Source organism: Taudactylus pleione, unplaced genomic scaffold (genome assembly GCF_031769625.1).
Source record: "Taudactylus pleione unplaced genomic scaffold, aTauple2 ptg000086l, whole genome shotgun sequence".
Taxonomy (NCBI): Eukaryota; Metazoa; Chordata; class Amphibia; order Anura; family Myobatrachidae; genus Taudactylus; species Taudactylus pleione.
Window position 1 is genome coordinate 23482917 of NW_028284488.1, and position 21891 is coordinate 23504807.

The 21891-nt window shown below is 45.1% G+C and overlaps 1 protein-coding gene across 1 annotated transcript in view; it reads left to right on the plus strand.

Moving 5' to 3' along the window:
• ELAPOR2 (endosome-lysosome associated apoptosis and autophagy regulator family member 2) overlaps positions 1-21891 on the plus strand; it is a 133607-nt gene that overhangs the window by 12498 nt on the left and 99218 nt on the right. The window contains exon 2 of the mRNA XM_088468793.1: positions 12320-12440. Coding sequence (XP_088324919.1) covers positions 12320-12440 — 121 coding nt within the window. The remainder of the gene's footprint in view (positions 1-12319; positions 12441-21891) is intronic.

A 21891-nucleotide genomic window follows, 5' to 3' on the forward strand; every position in this document is an offset into this window, starting at 1 on the left:
ATGCAGATACACCCGCAGTTGCACACTTAATATAGCTGCTTATCATTTTGATCAGCAGAAGCTGCTTGTGCCTCCTACTGGCATCGCTCTGTGAATTCGACGCATTTAAAGGTAAAAGGTCGCACAAATAGATGCTTGGCACCTACCGAGTCGCATGGTGCTCACGTGCTATGTTTAACGCAACTTGTAACGCACGGAGGTAAGATGTATGTGGACACATCTGTATACCCGGACAACAGCAGGACTCTAAAGCTAGGAACACATTATACAATTATTGGGCCAATTTGCCAATGATCAGGTGATTGGGCTATTTTTGGTGTTGTGTGTAGGCATGAGAGTCTTGGCCAAACGCCAATAAAATGGTCCAAAAAAGGGCCAGAAACACTTGGCTTCAATTATGGAATCAGCCACTTGACAGAAGATATCAGCTAAAAGGTCCCAATATTATACAGTGTGTGGGCATTCATGATAATCTAACCATATTTCCTACGGTTTTCCATATTTACGTCATGGTCCTTGTGGGCGGACATATGCAACTATCGATCCATGCACCTGAAAATTGGCAGGTTTTTAAAATAAATTGTATAGTGTGTACAGCTGATATCGGGTGCTTCCACTCGCAGAAAAATTGTGCTGTTTGTTGGTTCGAACGAAAAATCACATCGTGTTACCTAGCTTTAGGCAAGTGGTTCGGATGACTAACTGGGAAATCCTCTCTAACGTTGTTTCTATTGTTCCCTACTACTAATTAAATTACTATCCACTTACTATACTGTACAAATAAGCCTCCTTGTTTCACTTGATAAGGATTAGACACATATATGATATGTTGTTCTTTTTGAGCGCAGTGGTATTCCTTTTGTGTAAAGTGTTTTTGGACAAAAATAGAAATGAATAATTATCTTAACATCATTTACAAAGGAGATAATGCTTTATGTTAATAAGAAAGCATTTGCTTTGTTTATAAGAAAGCATTTGCCTCTGCAGTCGTCATCCTAAGATACATCGCATGGGGAAGCTATTGCCGAAAATAGCCAGCCAGTGTATTCACTGTTGATACCAGGCTTTAGATATGGCCGACCAGGGGGCTTTATAAATAGTGTAAAGCAGATGTTTTTGCTGTATTTAGATATTTTCTCCATATAATAAATATATTGCATTGCTGCTGTTATGTGATTTACAGGTATACCAAACCAGTGTTTACAGGTTAACAACTATATAATTAAACAGATAGCTATTATTAAATATACAACGTTCACATCCCCCAGATTCTGACACCTATGCAACTAAGATAAAACCATCAGCGATACCTTTCATAAGTGAGAACAAATGTTTTTGGGTGATACTGTGTGTTGACATTGTACACATGCACTGAGGTCCATGCATTGCATTGCTAGGAGACATTATCAGCAGAGACTTCAAGGAGCTGTTTAATGACACAAATACTATATAAAGTAACAAGACAAAATGTGGCGGTAGTGTAAAAAATGAGTTTGTTGTTCTTAGTACTCTTATCCAGATATGTTGTTCTAGCACATATGTACATGCTTATCATACTTGCGCCATCTTACAACTTTATTTCATTTAATAGTGCACTTCATTGACCAACAAGCAAGTTAAGTATATACGACTGAAACTTCCTTTTATAACAGTGCTTTGTAAATGGCCTGATAAACACTAGTAGCATATACGGAATCGGTATGTAATACCGCCGGCCGCATGGCCGGCAGCTCGATTCCCGGCAGCGTCAGGCCGACAGTGGAACAGATCCCGGCAGCGGCAGCCCGACAGCGCTGGAAATCCCGATCGTCCCTAGGTAAGTATTAACTAACCTAACCTACCCCCCTAACCCTAACCTCCCCCCCTAACCCTAATCCCCCCTCTTAAGTGCCTAAACCTAATCCCCCCTTTCCCCGCTGCCTAAACCTAAGTCCCCCTGGGGGGGTGCCTACCCCTAACCTCCCCCCGGGGGTGCCTAACCCTAACCATCCCTCCCCCCAGCCTAACCCTAACCTCCCAGGGGGGTGCCTAACACTAATTCCCCCCTGGGAGCCCTAAACCTAACCCTCCCCCCCCGCGGCTGTCCGCTCACAGCGCCCGACATCCCTTCGATTGGGATGCCGGGCGCCTGTCTCCCGGCGTCGGTGAAATGAGCGGCATCTACATTTAGACGCAGGTCATTTCACCCTCACTGGGATATGACAGTCGGGAAGTCGGCTGTCGGTATAATGCCAGCCGGCTTCCCGATTGCATCCCGCATATACTGTATCAGGCTTTATTGGTGTTGAAATGACAATGTGACTAAAGGTGTGTACACACCTATAGATATATCTGTTCAATCTGTCTGGTGGGAAGGAGAATCTGGTCCATTTTCCAGTGTTTGGTAACAAATTTCTATTGTTATTTGCTCCCATACAGTACCAGATTTTCCATCCCAGCAGACGGATTGGACAGATATATCTATAGGTGTGTACGCATTAGACAAGACTGATAAGCTCTGTCTAAGTACTGATAAAACATAGAACTTGTCCTGCTTCTTTGTGACCTTAGGGCCTGATTCAGGACAGATCGTAAGTCTGCAATAGCACTCACCCACTCGCTTAGAAAATATGCAAATGAATGTGATCGCAGTGCAATCGCAGCACCTTACCAAGACGCCAACCACTGTATAAAGCCACCCACTTACCATTACATACATCCACAAGTCAGCAAATACATCGGTAACATAGAGTAACATCGGACCCATACGCACAGTTGTGGTTGAGCTGATCCTAACTCACAAACTACGAAAATTCCTGTCGCCATCTTGACCTCTGGCTGCATATGCCATCGCAGGAGCTTAATTATGCACACCCCTGTAACAGCGTTCTAAAGCACAGGCATACCTGCGTTCCTCCATCCACCCCCCCCCCCCTCTACATCCCCAAACAGTGCTTCCCGTCATTAATTTCTTTGTGCCACTGCCTTTGCATACCCGATCGCAGTGGCTGCGCAGTACACAAACATCGACTAGTTGCGTGCGTCCGCAGCCTTGCGATCCAACCTAAATCAGGCCCTTACTCAAACTTCCATTGAAGATTTGTACAAATTGTTGCATATGTATTGTAGATGGTTATGTGTTATTAATTTAGTTTCTAATGCTGGTAACTCTGAGCACCAAGCAAACATATGCACCCAGAGATCATGTAAGAGATGGAATTCTACTGCATCAATCTGTCACTGACTTTCTCGCCTACAGTGTATGATAGGAGTAACATATTTCTTCTCTAAAGGAGAGGTGCCTCTTACTGCATACTGTATACACAAATTCACAAGACACACAACTTTTATTAACATTTATTAAAATATAAACATTGTAACTATTTAAGTAGCAAAATAATGAAAAGGTAGAGTGTGTTTGTGATTGTACAACATTAGTCTAGTATATTAATATTGTGAATGACTGTTAAGATTGTGACTGATTGTTCAGTTGTAAGATTTCATGATACTGCATTTACAAAAACCCAGTAAAACATTTACCATGGACACCAAGCTGAGCAATATCATATTCATGCCGGCTGAACTGGACAAACATCCATTAGGATAGGACGTGGTGTTAGTTATACTGTACAATAGTTTATTATTATAACCAACAGCGGGACTGACGCTTGGTCATGTAAATCAGGAATAGCACACCAATGTGTCAGGATTGTGAGTCACTGCAAAGTTGTGTGAATTTGTTATGTTTCGGTAATTTACTCAAGCCGTATATACAATATCTATATCAGCTGGAGGGATCTCCTGCACCAGGTATAGGGTTGTTGCAAATGCACTTTGATTGTAATGACAGCTACTTCAACAAGCGGATGGTTGAGGTGATGGAAATATGTGTGCATCACGCATTTATTTCCGTCCACGCAATGCGGCCACACTTGCTGCTGACTTACTTGTATGCAATGTGGCCACCCTGCTGACTTACTTGCATGCAATGTGGCCACCCTGCTGACTTACTTGCATGCAAGTGTGGCCACCCTGCTGACTTACTTGCATCATAGCTGTAGTGTCTACATTTGTATCAGTAGTACCCCACTATTGTACTAGTAACACTCGGTATTATACTAGAAGGGCATAGGTATGCCATTATATCTATCAGTAGCCAGTTCCACTATTGCACTACCACCATAACCTGATTGTGTGAAGTTCAAAAACATTTTATCTTCACTGCACCAGGCGGTGACCTGATAAGAGCAGAGGTTATGAAAAATGAAGTGTGGGAAGCAGCGTTTTTCCCCACCAATCCATTTCCATTACAGATGTGCGGTTTGGTTTCCCTGAAATCGAGCACACCTGAACTTTGGGGTTCATAGTCAAACCCAGTCCCGGCTCGAGTCTGCTATAAGTTAAAAACTCAGATTTAAAAACACGAATATCAGGGTTTTGGATTGCATGGAAACAGGTCCAAATGACATGATTTTATCGGTTTTTATACTTTTTAATTTTAAAGAAATTCAAAACCGAATCCTAACCAAAACACTTGAGGGGGAATCGGTATGAAATACCGCTGGCCGCATGGCACGGCCGGCAGTTCGATTCCCGGCAGCGCCTGGCCGACAAAAGCAGAGTTCCCGGCAGCGGAAGCCCGACAGCGCTGGAAATCCTGATCGTTGCTAAGATAAGTATATACTAACCTAACCCCCTCACCCTAACCCTCCTTAGAGGTGCCTAACCCTAACCTCCCCCCCAAGTGCCTAACCCTAATCCCCCCTCTAAGTGCCTAACCCTAACCCCCCCTTCCCCACTACCTAAACCTAAGTCCCCCGTGGGGGTACCTAACCCTCCCGAGAGGGGTGTCTAACCCTAAGTCCCCCCCGGGGGTGCCTAACCCTCCCGAGAGGGGTGTCTATATCCGTAAGTCCCCCCGGGTGCCCTAAACCTAACCCTGCCCCCCCCATGGCTGTCCGCTGGCGGCGCCCCGCATCCCTTCGATTGGGACGCCGGGCGCCTGTCTCCCGGCGTCGGGGAAATGACAGGCGTCTAGATATAGACGCCCTGCATTTCACCCTCGCCGGGATATGACAGTCTGGAAGCTGGCTGTCGGTATTAAGGCAGCCGGTTTCCCGATTGTATACCCTTGAGGGTGGTTTTGCCAAAACAATAACATTTGAGGGTGGTTTTTCCAAAACCAAAACATGGGAGTCCGTGCACATCTCTCAATCTGTCCGTGCACAATTTCCCAGTAGTCCTCATTTCAGGAAGGGAGAGGCTTGCTGGTCTAGAAACGTATGACTTACAGAGTGTCAGTCTCTCATGCCTATAATTGCTTTTTATAATTTTTTCTTATATTTTGTTTTAAAACGTTAGTGACCTTGGGCTCTATTTACTACAATCCGCATATTGAATGTGGATTGTAGTGTGATATTACCGAGTGAATTCGCATTGCGAATTCAGGTAATATCATAGGGATTTACTATAAATCCCTTGCAGGGACAGAGCTTGCGATAAAGCTCTGTCCCTGCGGATCCCATCCGCACTCTAGTCGCGGTATTTTCGGAAAAAATACCGCGACTAAGAGCCCGCGCATGCGCCGACCGACCACCGCTACTACCCCCCCACCGACGCTAAGCCCCGCCCCCGGTGCTAAGCCCCGCCCCCGCGATCGCGGACCCCCGCGACCCCCCCTCCCCCCCCCGCGACCCCCCCTCCCTTCATTACACTTACCTGCATCCTCCTGGCCTCCGGTGGTCTTCTCCGGGCTTCCCGATCAGGTGATCTCCCATACTGCACTGGGGCCCGATCACCTGATCACCGGGCCCCAGTGCACTGTGGGAGACCAGCTGACCGGAGAGGAGCCATCACCGGAGGCCCGATCACCGGTCCCTGGATTCAGGTAAGTGAAAAAAAAAATGTTTAATTTTTTTTTTCTTTTTTTTACAGCAATCAGCTTGCAGTCTGCTTAGACCACATAGCTGATTACTGGTACCGGCTCCCGCCTCTGCTCTCCCCGTTAGAGCAGAGTGGGAGCCCGGTAACCGGGGGAGACCCTGGATAACGCCACCTCCAGGTGGCGTTATTATCACAGGGCTTCCCCCGGTATTTTTTTACTATTTATTTTTAGTAACTTGCACACAGATCACATTTCCCATTACAATTATGGGAAATGCGATCTGCTTTACTAAAAATAAGTGATACTGGGGGTTGGAGTAGAATTTTACTAATTCTACTCCAATTGCCCTGTAATAAATACAGGTGAAACTAAAATAATGTGAAAAGGGTGTGAAAACACTCTTTTTCACTTTATTTTAGTAAAAATAATGTTAATAAATAGAGCCCCTTAACTTAACACAAATTTACCTTTTTTTTTTTACTTTTATTTTGCATTTTTCATTTAATTAGTTTCAGATTAAACGAAAAAAGTTGGCTCTTCATCATTATTCCTTATTTTTTTAAAAAGTGCACAAATCAGCCATTTGACACCATTTACAAACCTCCAGTACTTTCATTATGCCCACTAACAGCCTTCTATAGGATTCTGCTGTCACTTTTTTGGGGTCCAGGGTGGCTTCCCCACTTTTACATGCCCTTCTTGCAAGTCGAGTGCTATAGAAAATTCTCACATCCTCCCTGCGAGTAATCTCTAATTGGATCGAGCGTATTTCCGGAGCGAGCATTTGTGCGAAGTGTGCGCGTTTCATGAAACAAACATGCATTTGCAAGCTTGCACCTAATTGGAGTGACCCATTAGTTTGTTTGCTTTGGGTCAAAACAAATACAGGTACTAGGATTATTTTTAAGTCCTAAAAATGAGTCACAGAGTTTTCAAATATATTATTCACACTTAACATTGAGCAATTGGTGGATGGCAAGTTCAGGTACAAAAAACATAACAGCTGTGTGAGCTTATGATCAGCTAGCCTCTTTATCATTGTTTGTCTTGTATTGTACTACAATATAAACCTGAACCATGCTATTCTCCGCCCTCACTATTCAAATATTAAAGCCCACTAAAGGCTAATCGCTACTAATATCTGTAATCTGCTTATATGTAAGCATGATCCCATTCATTTGCTTTTTTTAATATACCCTGCTCATATATTAGCAGTTAATTTTAATTTACATTTAATCTAATAAAAAAGCAGACACCATACATCATAAAGACCCTTCAGAATGTGTGTTACTGACTTTGTAGCTATCAATGAATAGTTTGAAGGAATGGGTATGAAATGGCCGGCGGTTCGATTCCCGTCAGCGGCAGCCCGACAGGAGCAGAGTGCGACGCAGCGGAAGCCCGACAGCGCTGGAAATCCCGATCGTGGATAGGTAAGTATCCACTAACCTAACCTCCCTAACCCTAACCCTCCTTAGGGGTGCCTAACCCTAACTTCCCCCCCAAGTGCCTAACCCTAATCCCCCCTCTAAGTGCCTAACCCTAACCACCCCCTTCCCCGCTACCTAACCCTAAGTCCCCCGGGGGGGTGCCTAACCCTGAGTCCCCCCCGGGGGTGCCTAACCCTAACCCTCCCTCCCCCTAGCCTAACCCTAACCCTCCCAGGGGGGTGCCTAACCCTAAGTCCCCCCCGGGAGCCCTAAACCTAACCCTCCCCCCCAGTGGCTGTCCGCTCATGGCGCCCGGCATCACTACGATCGTGATGCCGGGCGCCGGTCTCCCAGCGTCGGGGAAATGCGGGCATCTACATCTAGACGCCCGGCATTTCACCCATGCCAGGATAAGACAGTCGGGAAGCCGGCTGCCGGTATATAGGCAGTCGGCTTCCCGATTGCTTCCCAGTTTGAATCATTTTCCCATCTCTTATTTAAAATTAATTGGGACCAGAATATAAATGTGTCTACTGTACCAACCATTGAAGTGGCGTGTTATTGTAAAGCCTGTATATACCTAACAGTCCATGAGAGACTTTGCTGTAAACATATTATCTGCAGTCTATACACCTGCTGTCCTTGTATTCTCATGTTTCCTGGTGATGAAACAGGTTTCCTCTGCTTAATGGCTTTAGTGTGAATTTCCCCCAGAAAATTGGAATATTGTCAAATATAGTCCATCCACACCAAATACTTGTACTTGTTTTTTTTTTTCATTTTTGTGAATTTAAATGAATATAAGTGATCACCAGAAGTCCAGTAAGAGATTAGCTGCAGAATGATGCCAGAAAATGTTGCCTTGGTGTCCCTGTTTTCCTAATGGAATGGGTATGAAGTCTTGGTGGCTGAATAGCTGCTGGTTTATATCCCGTTGCCGGCAGCCCGAAGAGAGAAGATCCTGACTTTGCAGTGTAAGGTCCACAAAACAATCAATATAACATTATACAAATTGCAGGCAAAGTTAGGTTGCAAAGTGCATATAACATTCACATGACATAATAATATTATTATTATTATTATTATCATTTATTTATATGGTGCCACAAGTGTTCCGCAGCGCCTTACAAAGTACATAGACAAAAAAGTATACATTGACTTACAATACAATGCAATACAATACAATACAATACAGGACATGGATAAACATTGCTATATTAGTGACATTAACGCCCGCATAAGCAGCCAAGTGTTAGTTGCCCTAGTGGCTAGTAAGAGATAAATTAAATTACAGTAGGGAGAAGCACAAGAGGGTAGAGGGCCCTGCTCGAAAGAGCTTACATTCTTTAAGGGAGGGGAAGACAAACAGGAGTGACACAGAATGGCGTGGGCCGGGAGAAAGGAAGATGTAGCAGCAAGTTAGGATGAGAGCTGGAAGGCTTTAATGAAGTAGTGGGTCTTAAGAGCTCGTTTGAAAGATGGTAGAGAGGTGCAGAGTCTGATAGGGAGAGGGAGGGAGTTCCAAAGGTGAGGAGCAGCACGGGCAAAGTCTTGGAGGCGGGAGTGGGAGGAAGTAATCAATTGGCATGAAAGGCGGCGTGTATTAAGTGAACGAAGAGGGCGCACAGAAGAGTGAAGGGAGATGAGATCAGAGATGTAAATGGGAGAGGAATGGGTGAGGGCTTTGTAAGTGAGTGTAAGAGCCTTGAATTGGGTTCTGAAAGGGAATGGGAGCCAGTGGAGGGCTTGCAAAAGAGGGGAGGCAGATGTAGAGCGTTTGGAGAGGAAGATGAGCCAAGCAGCAGCATTGAGCACAGACTGGAGAGGAGAGAGATGGGATTTGGGGAGGCCAGCTAGGAGAAGGTTACAGTAGTCCAGTCTGGACATGACCAGTGAATGTACAAGGGTTTTGGTAGCATCCTCGGTGAAAAAGGGTCTGATCTTGGAAATATTCTTGAGATGGAAACGACAGGACTGTGAGAGGTTCTGAATGTGTGGTTTAAAGGAGAGGGAAGAGTCCAGGATGACTCCAAGACAACGCACTTTGGGGCTAGATGAGATAGTAATGCCATCTATTAATATAATATAATAATATGCTCCAGACACCCCCCCTCAATAATATGCTCCAGACCCCATCACCACTTGACATAAAAAATAATGTGTCAGACCCTATCTCCACATGACATAATAATATGCTCCAGACCCCATCCCCACATGACATAATAATATGCTCCAGACCCAATCCCCACATGACATAATAATATGCTCCAGACCCCATCCCCACATGACATAATAATATGCTCCAGACCCCATCCCCACATGACATAATAATATGCTCCAGACCCCATCCCAACATGACATGATAAATAATATGCTCCAGACCCCATCCCCACATGACATAATAATATGCTTCAGACCCCCCTTGTGAAAATATGCTCCACAAACAACAGCCCCTTTCCCCCAGTAATATGCTCCAGCCCACTCCCCACAAAATTATATAAATATGCTCCAGTCCCCCCCGCTCACCTCACTGCACACATGTGCACTGTACAAGACTGTGCCACCCCTGTGTCTCAGCCTCACCATTCCCCAGCCCATCTCTGAGCCTCACCATTCCCCAGCCATGTCTTCAGCACCCCTTTACACTAGTCAGGCAGACAGATTTATTAAATTATAAATGTACTTACTGACTGTCACACTGTGAGACAGTAAGAATTGGCAGGCTGGCTCTGTCTCCTGTCGGTGTGTACTGTACTGTCGCACAGGGCTGCAGGCTGCTGCTTTGTGTGCACATGCAGGGAAGGCTGAAGTCGGGCCGCGGATGGGCTGGCGGTGGGACCGTCAGTGGTGACTGATGGCTCCACAAAGGCTTAGGGGAAGAGCTGCTGCGAGTGGGCATGCGCATCAGCTCCCCCGTCGGTCATATTTTTTTAAATACAGTAAGACTGCCCGATCAGAGCTGAGCTCTGATCGCGGCAGGGGTGAAGGTAGGGTGGCCACACTGACTGTGTCGCATAATATATGTATTTGGATCCACACTGTTGGGCCGCATAAAATGTTTATTTGGGCCGCATGTTTGATATGCCTGATCTAGACTGTAGAGCAAATAGTACGTTAACAATTCTTTAAGCCAGGAATGTAACATTTTATCATGCAAATCTTTATGCATTGTCTGACAATATTTGAATGTTATTATTTGGCATTGTTGAGTAGTTATATTTCCAAGGAAAACACAATCCTACACAGTCCATGGCTTGTCCAGTTATATATATAGTCACTTTGAGAAAATCAGTCAGTAAATTGCTGCCAATTTGTATCCTAGCTGTAAATTTAATAAAGGTCGATTTCAATCGATGTAGTGTTGCTGGGACTAAACCATACATTTACTAGCACAATTTTTTATTTGATTTTTAAGTGTTAGTAAATGTGTGATTTAGCCCCAGCAGCACTACATTGATTTAGATCAATTTGAATTCAACCATTAGTAAATTTACTCCCTAGTCTTTTCTTCATCATCTAAAAGCAGAGCAAGACTCTGACAGTGACTCTGACAGTGTCAGGCTTGCAGAATGCTGTGTTGCGTTTACATTCAGCAAGCAGGGTAATCATTATTATAACGGCTTTCTGTTATTTACTGTTCGAAGGGAAAGGCTCACCAAGGCTCACCAAACACAAATGTTATCTCAGTGAAAATTAGTAGATGAATGTAAAAAAAATAAATGAAGGGAATTCCTACACGTGGTAAATTGGGTTGAGGAGTGCATGGTACTTATTTGTATGTATTATTTATTTATGCTTCAATCTAAATTAGCTTCTTCAGTTCTCTGCAGTTGTGTTTTGTAAATGCTTAGATTATTCTATTTTCTTTCTTATGTGTGTAAGTCTAATTTCAGACCTAAACCCTGGCTTTAACCCGCCTCTGACCTAGGTCACAGAACACAGGTTGAAGTTGGTTTTTTTGTACTTACCACTGTTCACATCAGGGTGAGGACCTGGGTTATTTCTGGGTCGTCACCCTTCACACCGGACCCAGGTCTTCCAGCGACCCGGGTCTTCGCGGGCACTTGGAGATGGATGATGTCATCTCCAAGCACCCACTGTATCCTCCAATTAAGTCATTTTAGGCATGACCAGGGTCATAAAGACCACAGCACCACAGCGGGGTTAGGGTTAGGCTTTGGGGGGGGGGGAAAGGGATGACACCACTGGTGGGGGGGGAGTTAGGGTTAGGCACCACTGGGGGAGGTTAGGGTTAGGTACTAAGGGGGAATGGTTAGGTTTAGGCTCCAAGGGAGGATGGTTAGGTTTAGGCACTAATGGGGGTTAGGGTGCAGGTTGGGGAGGGTTAGGGCGCAGGGTGAGGAGGGTTAGGGTGCAAAAAGAAGGGGGGAGAAGGGGGGAAGGTTAGTATACTTACCCAACCCTGTCAGGATACAGAGCGTCGAGATGCCGCTGTCGGCATTTTGACAGCAGGCATCCCAACTGCCAGTATTTCATACCCAACCTGTTTTAGAGAAATGTCTATTTTTACAATGCATTTTTCAAGCAAAGTATTTGTTTTTAAATAAGTAAAATAACTTTATATGCTACTTAAAGAATTCAAAAATTGTCTCTGTATATGTGAAATTGTTAAAACAGCTCTATTTCCTAGGAACATATTTTTCACAAGTGCTCCCTTGCTCTAGGTGGACCCTCAGGGGATACTACAGTATATGTAGCCATTTCATGAGACTCTACTGGGTCTGTAGTACAGATAATAATTCTGTGTATTAAAGAACTGTCAAATGTTTGTTTGTTAAGCAACTTTAAATGTTGAGCAGGAGGACCAGTCACAAGCCACAATATTTTGGTTGCGTCTTGTAATTGTCCCTACTGCTCACCTACTGTCTTATTCACTAGTTCATCTCTTCCTTATTTCACTTTGAGCTAACTTGTCTAAATCTAATTGGATGTTTCTTTCTTTATGCGTACATTGCACATTAAACAGACTACTGTAATCTAATGATTTTGTTGGTGCATTTTTCAGAGTGACTATCATTATGAATATACAGAATGTGATAATACTGGATCCAGGTGGAGAGTTGCTATACCGAACCCAGAAAAGCCATGTGCTGGCTTGCCAGATCCAGTCAAAGGAAAAGATTGCAGTAAGTTGACCATTGTATCACTTCAGTTCAAATATTAACAGGCAAAACCTTTACTACTTCTTTCTGAAAGGTATATCTAATTTCTTGTATGAGTCATTTAATTTTTTTTATCAAAGAAATATTGTTTGCAATACAAAATCTTGATTTCTATTTTTTATCTAATGCAGCCATTTTAACCTCGTATGAACTGTCACGTGCTGCGGAGTCATACTGATTGGTATTTTATAATAGACTGTGTATCTATATTTTGAGTGGTACAGTATGGATTATTATATAGCATTGGTATGGTTTGTGCAGGAAAATAGTTCTTGTACCTCCCTAGACCAAATAATTGTAATTGATTTAATTATAACACATTTCAGAATGGGGCATGAATGGCCAAATAGGCTAATGCAATGGTAGGGGCATGGCCAGCCATCATACAAGGTGTCAGTCACACACACAGTATCGGTCTTATAGGACTCCCGTAGAAGCAGTGCTGAGTTAGTGCAGAAAATGGCTACGTAGGCCATCCATAGGTGGCCTGCGGCCAGATAGGGTTCAACTAGACCAGTGATACGCAGAATGGAAGTTGCTTAGAATCACTTTATTGGCCCATCATAGGTGTGTGTCAGGTAGGGGTTAATCTAGACACTGTTCTGAGAAGCATGTATTGGATCAGTAACTGGAGGGAATGCTGATCCTTGTAGTGCCATATTGGAGGAACCTGGGGTGCCTGTAGGTAAGTTGGCTTTCAATTTAGTAGCATGTGAATATATGATCCAAAGTGGTGCTATTATTATGTAGCATAGGACCACCTGAGCAGAGATGCTTGTGGCTTACCATATGTTTGCAAATATGGATAACTGAGTCCTCTGCATTTTATTATTATTATGTAGGATGCATATCTTTTGCTGGCCAAGAATGTTTTGGCTAGGGGGGCACCCATGCCACCCTGTCCCCAGCTGAGCCCAGTCATGGCTACAATGTCCCTAGAGTATAGTGTGTGGTTCCCCAGTGAGCTTGTCTGACCCTGATTATAATTCTTGTGATGCATGTCATAACCAGCAACCAAATATATCTGCATCTGTAATTCCCTCCTTTCATGACCCATCTGCTGAATTGTAGAACAGTCACAAGCTGTAATAAATATTTGTGGTTTGTGATTGGTCATCCTGTTCTCCCACCATCAGACTCTATTTTCAGTGGTTAGCTTAATTGATTTGCCAGTTCTGTATTAAAGAACCAACACAGTCTCAGGAAAATCTACATAAAGCCATTTTCCTGGGGCTCTGAAAATGTTACCTGGATGTGCATAGGACTCTGTGGGTGCTTGAGCAATGCTAATATCTTTGTTGCTGCTACCACTAACCAAGTCATATGGGCTTTCTTACATGTGGTAGTACAGCTTTAAACATCAAATCATTGGTAGCATGTAATACATGCATTAGGCATTATCGAGACCTGGGGGAATATATCACGTCTTCTAAAGAGAACTAGTGGAGAAGCAACCAATTAGATTCTAGCTATCATTTATCATTAACAAATTCTAGCTATAATTTAGTGACAGAGGGGTGGTGTGACAGAGGGGTGGGGTGACAGAGTGGTGGTGTAGCTGAGAAACCACCATACAGGTAAGGTGTATTTTTATTGCATACACACAAAACTGGATCTTATTAGTGGAATTGGAATATATATCTAGCCCTCCATGCCCGAATTCGATAATGCCCGATATGTTTATTTTTATTTCCATTTTTATTTTTAATTCCATTTAATTTAACCCCTCCTCTCTGGCACACTGGGGGGGCGCTATATTACGCATGTGCTCCGGGCACCCTGGCCACACGCTACACCTCTACTGGCACTGTCGTATGGGATGCGACTGCAAACAGCTGTGCTTCAAATGACAAGGTCACATCTCATGTGATTGTGCCATCCCGCTGCGCCCCCTGGGATTTAAGGAGGAAATCCTTTCTGCACATAAAATGGAATTCCTCCAGCTTGTCCGCCCTCCCTACAATGATGCGGCGGTCTATGTGACACCAACATCACTGCTGAGATTGCGCCCCAGAATGCCATGTGTCCGAACCACACTGCACATGCGTCCCGATGGTTACCTCCGGGGGAATCACAAACTATTTTGGACAGAGAGAGAGGCAATTTAAGTGGGCTTTCCTGGTAACAGAACAGTGGCTAGCCAGATGTGGGCATGTCGCAGTCTACGGCTGCATCTCTTTACACATTGGCAATGATTTTGGCTGTCATGTTTTGACGGACCTTCAGTGCCTCCATGTGCGACCAATGTGTATATATTAAGCTGAGAAGTGCATCTTTGGTTGCAATACTCATGTCCCTGCAGCCCTCATAGGGCCTGATTCAGAGATGGACGGAATTACAGAGCTGCACACAAGTGGTTGTGCAATTCTGTTCATCTAAAATGCTAATGCAGCAGGAGGTGTCTGTAGGAAACATATACATCCTTGCTGCATCTGCTATCTCAGCGCTACAATTGAGGTCACAGCCTGGGATGAGCATCGCCATGTCACAAACAACACACTGGTGCCTGCAAAATGCAGGCTATTACATTTGCACCATAGAGTATATATATAACCTACTAAATTTCACTTATCTTTGTTTCAGGAAACTGACATTCACAAGACACATATCTACACCAAACAACTGTAAATTTGGCAAATCAATGTAAGATTCCTATTATTTAGAGAAGGCGGAGGTTTGTTTGTAGATCTATTACAGTACATGGTACATTCCTCCAGCTTTCTCTGATATTGTACTTCAGCATATAAGTATGCTGTAACATAGCAAATTATTAATGAGAAGTAGCTGGTTCTTATTAATGTTACACTGCATATGTTTAAATGAATAAGCTCATTGTCTTTAGTGAGATTCAATGTGTCTGTCCCAGAATGCTATGCAGTGAGTGCCCAGACTCACATCAATCATACATAAATCACTGATTGTGCCATATTAAAGTAAATGTCTGAAATCCAGGTTGTAGAGATCGATGGACTGCTTGTAACTTTAATAATAGGTTCTCATTATCAGAGGTTGCAAAAATAGTGTATTGCAAATTTGCAAACAACCGGTGTGAGGTACCGCAATAAGAGCAGATGGAGGGCGCTGAAACCTTTATCCAAAATGAATGGTTCAAATAAGAAACCTGAAAGTGGGTGACCCAGAGAAGTAGAGAGTAAAAGATAGGGAACTATTTCAGACAAACAGCAAGGAGAGGAATGGAAGGGAGGAGAATATAACGGCACTTGGTACTTCAAACAACTGTAGTGTCACGGCCAGGGTATTTCAGCATGGCGCTAGGCGCGTGTTACCTGTGAGGTCATTGTGGCGCGGGCTGTCTGGTGGCGGAGCTGATGTCTGGCAGGGGGCTTTGGCTGCGCGCGTTGTTGTGCGGGCCTGTTGTCACTCTGCGCTGGTAAGGCCTGGCGGCGTCTCCATTCCATTTGGCATGGGCGCCGCCATCTTGCCTTCTGGCCAAGTGATGCGGCTGGCCAATCCTGGTGAGTCACATGTTCCCTCCGGCCAGTAACAGCATGGCATGGGGTATTTAGGAAGGGTCAGTGCCTTCCTTCTTTGCCAGTGCAACGTGTATCTCAGCCTAGCTGAGAGGGAGTTCTCTGTGCTTATCCTGTTCCTGTGAATTCGCTGTCTGCCAGTCTGCTTGTCAGCTCCTAGCTCCCACTGGACTACCCCGCTTCCTCCATCACCCTTGCCCATACCTGAGTGCCTGAGCCTGCTGACATCCTGCGCTTCAGTTCACTACCTGCATACCTGGCTTGATTATTTTCAGTTCACTACCTGCATACCTGGTTTGATTATTTTCAGTTTCACTACCTGCACACCTGGACAGCTCTAATTGTTTCTACTTGGACATTAACTCTTTTACTCCCACCACAGAACTTTTGTGCACATTTATGTATTCCTGGACTTTTATTTACTGCCACATTATATGTCTACTCAAGCACTTATTAAAAATCCTAGTTTTATTTTCAAATCTGCTTCTGTGATCGCTCCTGCTACCACCCCGGGTCCACAAACAACCCAGAACATAACAGTTTGCACTGGCCCCATGGAGCCAGCCACGGATCAGGAGTCAGGAGTGGATTTGTTCCGGTGCATTTCTGGTCATTTAGAAAATCTGGAAAACATGCAGCATCAGATGGCTCAATTTCTGCAAGAGATGTCCAAGTGACAGGATAGTTTGCAAACTTCCTTTTCTACCCCTGAAGTACCAGCATCTACATCCGCATCAGCGTCTGGGAATACAGGAGGCAGATCATCTCCCCGCTTACATCTTCCTTTACCAAATAAATTTGACGGCAATCCTAAACTCTGCCGAGGATTCCTAAATCAGTGTGACATACATTTTACCCTGCAGCCTGACAACTTTCTAACTGCAAGAACTAAAGTGGCTTATATAGTCTCTCTGTTATCCGGCCAGGCCTTGGAATGGGCTTCCCCACTCTGGGAGCGCTCAGATCCGCTGCTGGATAATTATGCAGGCTTTGTGTCATCCTTCAGGAGGATTTTCGATGAACCCGGGCGTACTGTCTCAGCATCATCAAACATCATGACACTGAGACAAGGGGTCCGTCCTGTCAGTCAATATGCCGTGCAATTTCAAATTTTAGCATCAGAGCTCAAATGGAATGAGGAAGCCCTCACCTCGACCTTTTGGCATGGGTTGTCAGACCGACTAAAGGATGATCTAGTCACTCGAGAGCTTCCTACTAATCTGAGCGACATGATTTCGTTGTGTATCAAAGTTGACCTATGCTTCAGGGAACGTCAGGCTGAAAAAAACAGAACTGACCGGCAAAGGTCATTTACCCCCTCCATTTCTACCCGTCCCATTCCTTCTCCTACTGAAGAGGAGCCTATGCAGGTGAATCATACACACCTCTCCAAAGAAGAACGTCAGAGAAGAATGCAAAAGAACCTCTGTCTGTACTGTGGAGAGTCCGGTCACCTGCTGATCTCCTTCCCCCGTAAACCAGGAAATGCCCAAATCCTAATTGACCCTGGAGACATCAAGTTAGAAGTTATGAACCCGTCTCCAAAAATTAAAGATTTCACGATTACCCTAGCCTTGGATCTTAAACCCAAACCTGTCTTTGCTACTGCTCTACTCGACTCGGGAGCAGCCGGAAATTTCATAACGTCTAGTTTCATCGATAAATTTCAGATTCCTTGTTTGTCTCTCAACCATGCCATCTCTCTGACCTTTATAGACGGACGCCCTCTAACTAACGGGATAGTCACCAAAGAGACTCAACCAGTATTGGTCCGAATTGGGGCACTTCATTCTGAGTCCTTAAAATTCCTGGTGATATCTGAGGCCTCTCAAGAAATTGTTCTTGGTCTACCCTGGTTACGTCAACATAATCCCAGGATTGATTGGAGTTCTATGCAGATTCTGTCATGGGGTATGGACTGTCAGAAATCCTGTCTTCCAAAAATTCGACCTGTGAGAAAGACAGTTCCATTAGTTTCTTCTGCCATTCCCAAGGAATATCAGATGTTCGCTGATGTTTTCTCTGACCAACAAGCAAATATCTTCCCTCATAGGGAATGGGACTGTCCAATTGAATTGATGCCTGATAAGATACCACCTCGTGGTCGTACCTATCCGCTGTCCTTGCCTGAGACTCAAGCCATGACCGAGTACATCCGGGACAACCTGGCAAAGGGGTTCATTCGCCTCTCTACTTCACCTGCTGGAGCTGGGTTTTTCTTCGTTGGCAAGAAGGACGGTGGTCTAAGACCATGTATCGATTATCGAGGCCTTAATGACATTACTGTAAAGAATCGATACTCTCTTCCCCTGATTACTGAGTTGTTTGATAGGGTCAAGGGCTCTGTCATTTTTTCTAAATTAGATCTGAGAGGGGCTTACAACCTCATTCGTATCCGAGCTGGCGATGAATGGAAGACCGCTTTTAATACCAGAGATGGACATTTCGAGTATTTAGTAATGCCTTTTGGATTGTGTAACGCCCCTGCTGTCTTTCAAAGTTTCGTTAATGAGATTTTCCGGGATCTGTTATATGTTTCGGTTGTTGTCTATCTGGATGACATACTGATTTTTTCACCCTCTGTGGCTAAACATCAAGAACATGTTAAAGAAGTTCTGACCCGTTTGAGAGAAAACCACCTTTACTGCAAACTGGAGAAGTGCGTCTTTGGAGTGCCCAGTGTACCTTTTCTCGGCTATGTAATATCTGGCTCCAGTTTAGAAATGGACCCCAAGAAGGTACAAGCAATTCTGGATTGGACCCGACCTCAGACACTGAAGGCCATCCAGAGATTGTTGGGCTTCGCCAATTATTATAGACGCTTCATTAAGGGATTTTCTACACTGCTGGCTCCCATTACAGCCTTGACCCGCAAAGGTGCTAATCCTGCCCAATGGTCTCCTGAGGCAGAGTCTGCCTTTCATCTTCTAAAACAGGCCTTTATCTCAGCACCAGTTCTTCGACAACCAGATCTGGACAGGCCTTTTTTGTTGGAAGTAGACGCATCATCTGAAGCTGTGGGAGCAGTCTTGTCTCAACGTTATGAGGACAACCGAGTCCACCCGTGTGGGTTCTTTTCTAAAAAATTCTCACCTGCCGAAAGGAACTATGCCATAGGTGAGCAAGAACTACTAGCTGTAAAGTTGGCGTTGAAGGAATGGAGATATTTGCTAGAAAGCACCAAGTTTCCATTTACTGTATTTACGGACCATAGAAATCTCCTATTTCTCAAAAACCTCCAATGTGTGAGTCCTCGTTTGCTCCGCTGGGCAATATTCTTTGCCAGGTTTCAGTTCACCCTGACCTTCTGGAGCACTTAATCAGAAGGCTGATGGCCTATCGAGATCTCTCCTCTGTGATGATCAATCTGAAAATCAAAGCAATACCCCTGTCTTGGAATCAAGAGTTTTTGCCGCATTACAACGTCAGCCTCCTACAGGAAAATCATTTGTGGCCCCGGAATTAAGGAAGCAGCTTCTCACTTGGGCACATTCCTCTCGCTTCGCAGGGTACTCAGGCACTCGGAAGACCTTGGAGTTCCTGAAAAGACACTATTGGTGGCCTTCTATGAAGGCAGATATAATGGAGTTCATCTCTTCCTGCTCCTCCTGTGCCCAGCATAAATCATCACGACAAGCTTCAGCTGGGAAATTGCTTCCATTACCTGCTCCATCACGTCCATGGACGCATCTCTCCATGGATTTCGTCACAGACCTGCCAGTCTCTCAAGGTTTCAACACTATCTGGGTTGTAATAGACCGATTTTCTAAGATGGTCCACTATATACCGTTGAAGAAGTTACCTTCTGCCCCTGACCTGGCACAGTTGTTTGTCCAACACATATTTCGTCTACATGGCCTTCCTGCTGAAATTGTCTCTGACCGTGGTGTGCAGTTTACTGCAAAATTCTGGAGGGCTTTGTGTTCTGTTCTTCAAGTGAAGTTAAACTTTTCCACGGCCTACTATCCGCAAAGCAACGGCTCCACTGAGAGAGTTAATCAAGATCTAGAGACTTTCTTAAGAATTTTTATGTCATCTTCCCAGGACAATTGGGCTGCCTTGCTGCCGTGGGCTGAGTTTGCACATAATGCTTCCTACCACTCGTCAACTAACCAAACGCCATTTCAGGTTGTATATGGCCTTCATCCTCGTGTTCCCGAATTCCGAAGCCTGCCTGTTTTCGATGTTCCGGCCGTGGAGGACACGGTGCGGAATTTTGCTGCCATCTAGACTCAAGTATGGTCTGATTTGTTGAAGGCATCCTCTCGCTATAAGACCCAGGCCGATAGAAAGCGTAAAATAGTTCCACGCATGCAAGTTGGAAGCCAGGTCTGGTTATCCACCCGGAATCTTCGTCTGAGGGTTCCTTCTATGAAATTTGCACCACGCTTCATTGGTCCCTTCTCCATAACAGAAGTCATTAATCCAGTGGCCTATCGTCTACAGTTACCCCCATACCTAAAAATCCCTAATTCCTTCGATATTTCGTTATTGAAGCCCCTGGTCCTGAATAAATTCTATAGTGCTCTACCTGCTTCTCGAGTCCAGATCTTGGACTCTCGTCTATGCAGAGGTCATCTACAGTATTTGCTGGACTGGAAAGGTTACGGTCCAGAGGAACATTGCTGGACCGATGCTCGTGATGTCCACGCTCCCACGCTCATCAGGAGATTCCATTCTGCCCATCCGGAGAAGCCTGGTGAGTGTCCTGAGGCCACCCCAAAAGGGGGGGTACTGTCACGGCCAGGGTATTTCAGCATGGCGCTAGGCGAGTGTTACCTGTGAGGTCATTGTGGCGCGGGCTGTCTGGTGGCGAAGCTGGTGTCTGGCGAGGGGCTTTGGCTGCGCGCGTTGTTGTGCGGGCCCTTCTGGCCATGTGATGCGGCTGGCCAATCCTGGTGAGTCACATGTTCCCTCCGGCCAGTAACAGCACGGCATGGGGTATTTAGGAAGGGTCAGTGCCTTCCTTCTTTGCCAGTGCAACGTGTATCTCAGCCTAGCTGAGAGGGAGTTCTCTGTGCTTATCCTGTTCCTGTGAATTCGCTCTCTGCCAGTCTGCCTGTCAGCTCCTAGCTCCTACTGGACTACCCCGCTTCCTCCATCACCCTTGCCCATACCTGAATGCCTGAGCCTGCTGACATCCTGCGCTTCAGTTCACTACCTGCATACCTGGCTTGATTATTTTCAGTTCACTACCTGCATACCTGGTTTGATTATTTTCAGTTTCACTACCTGCACACCTGGACAGCTCTAATTGTTTCTACTTGGACATTAACCCTTTTACTCCCACCACAGAACTCTTGTGCACATTTATATACTCTTGTTTTATTTACTGCCACATTATATGTCTACTCAAGCACTTATTAAAAATCCTAGTTTTATTTTCAAATCGGCTTCTGTGATCGCTCCTGCTACCACCCCGGGTCCACAAACAACCCAGAACATAACATGTAGACTCTGATGCTGTGATGCTGGGTACACACTGGCCGACATATCGGCTGTTCAATTGAATGACTGATATATCGTGTGCGCGTTGACCAGTATGTACAGACTCATACATACCGGTTGTTGCGGGAGGCTCCTGATTTTTCGGGTAAACCCTGCACCCCTGGAAGGGTAGGCACTTCTCCCACATTTTGCCCACTTCCTAGTGAAGTGGGCAGAATGGGGAGAATTTCTGCGGCGATCGCGGGTCCCGGTGTAGGGGGCGGGGCTTAATGGCGCGATTCTCCATGAATCGCGTCATTTAGCCCCACCCCCTATTTAAATTTAAGCCAGTCGCGGCAATTTGCTGTGAAGGGGACAGGGTTTGACGACGCGACCTGCCAGGCCCCGCTCCCCGTCACATCCCACCTGCTTCTCCTCCACAGGCTTCTCCCTGGGAGAAGAAGCAATAGGTAGGCAAGTATGTAGACAATATGCCT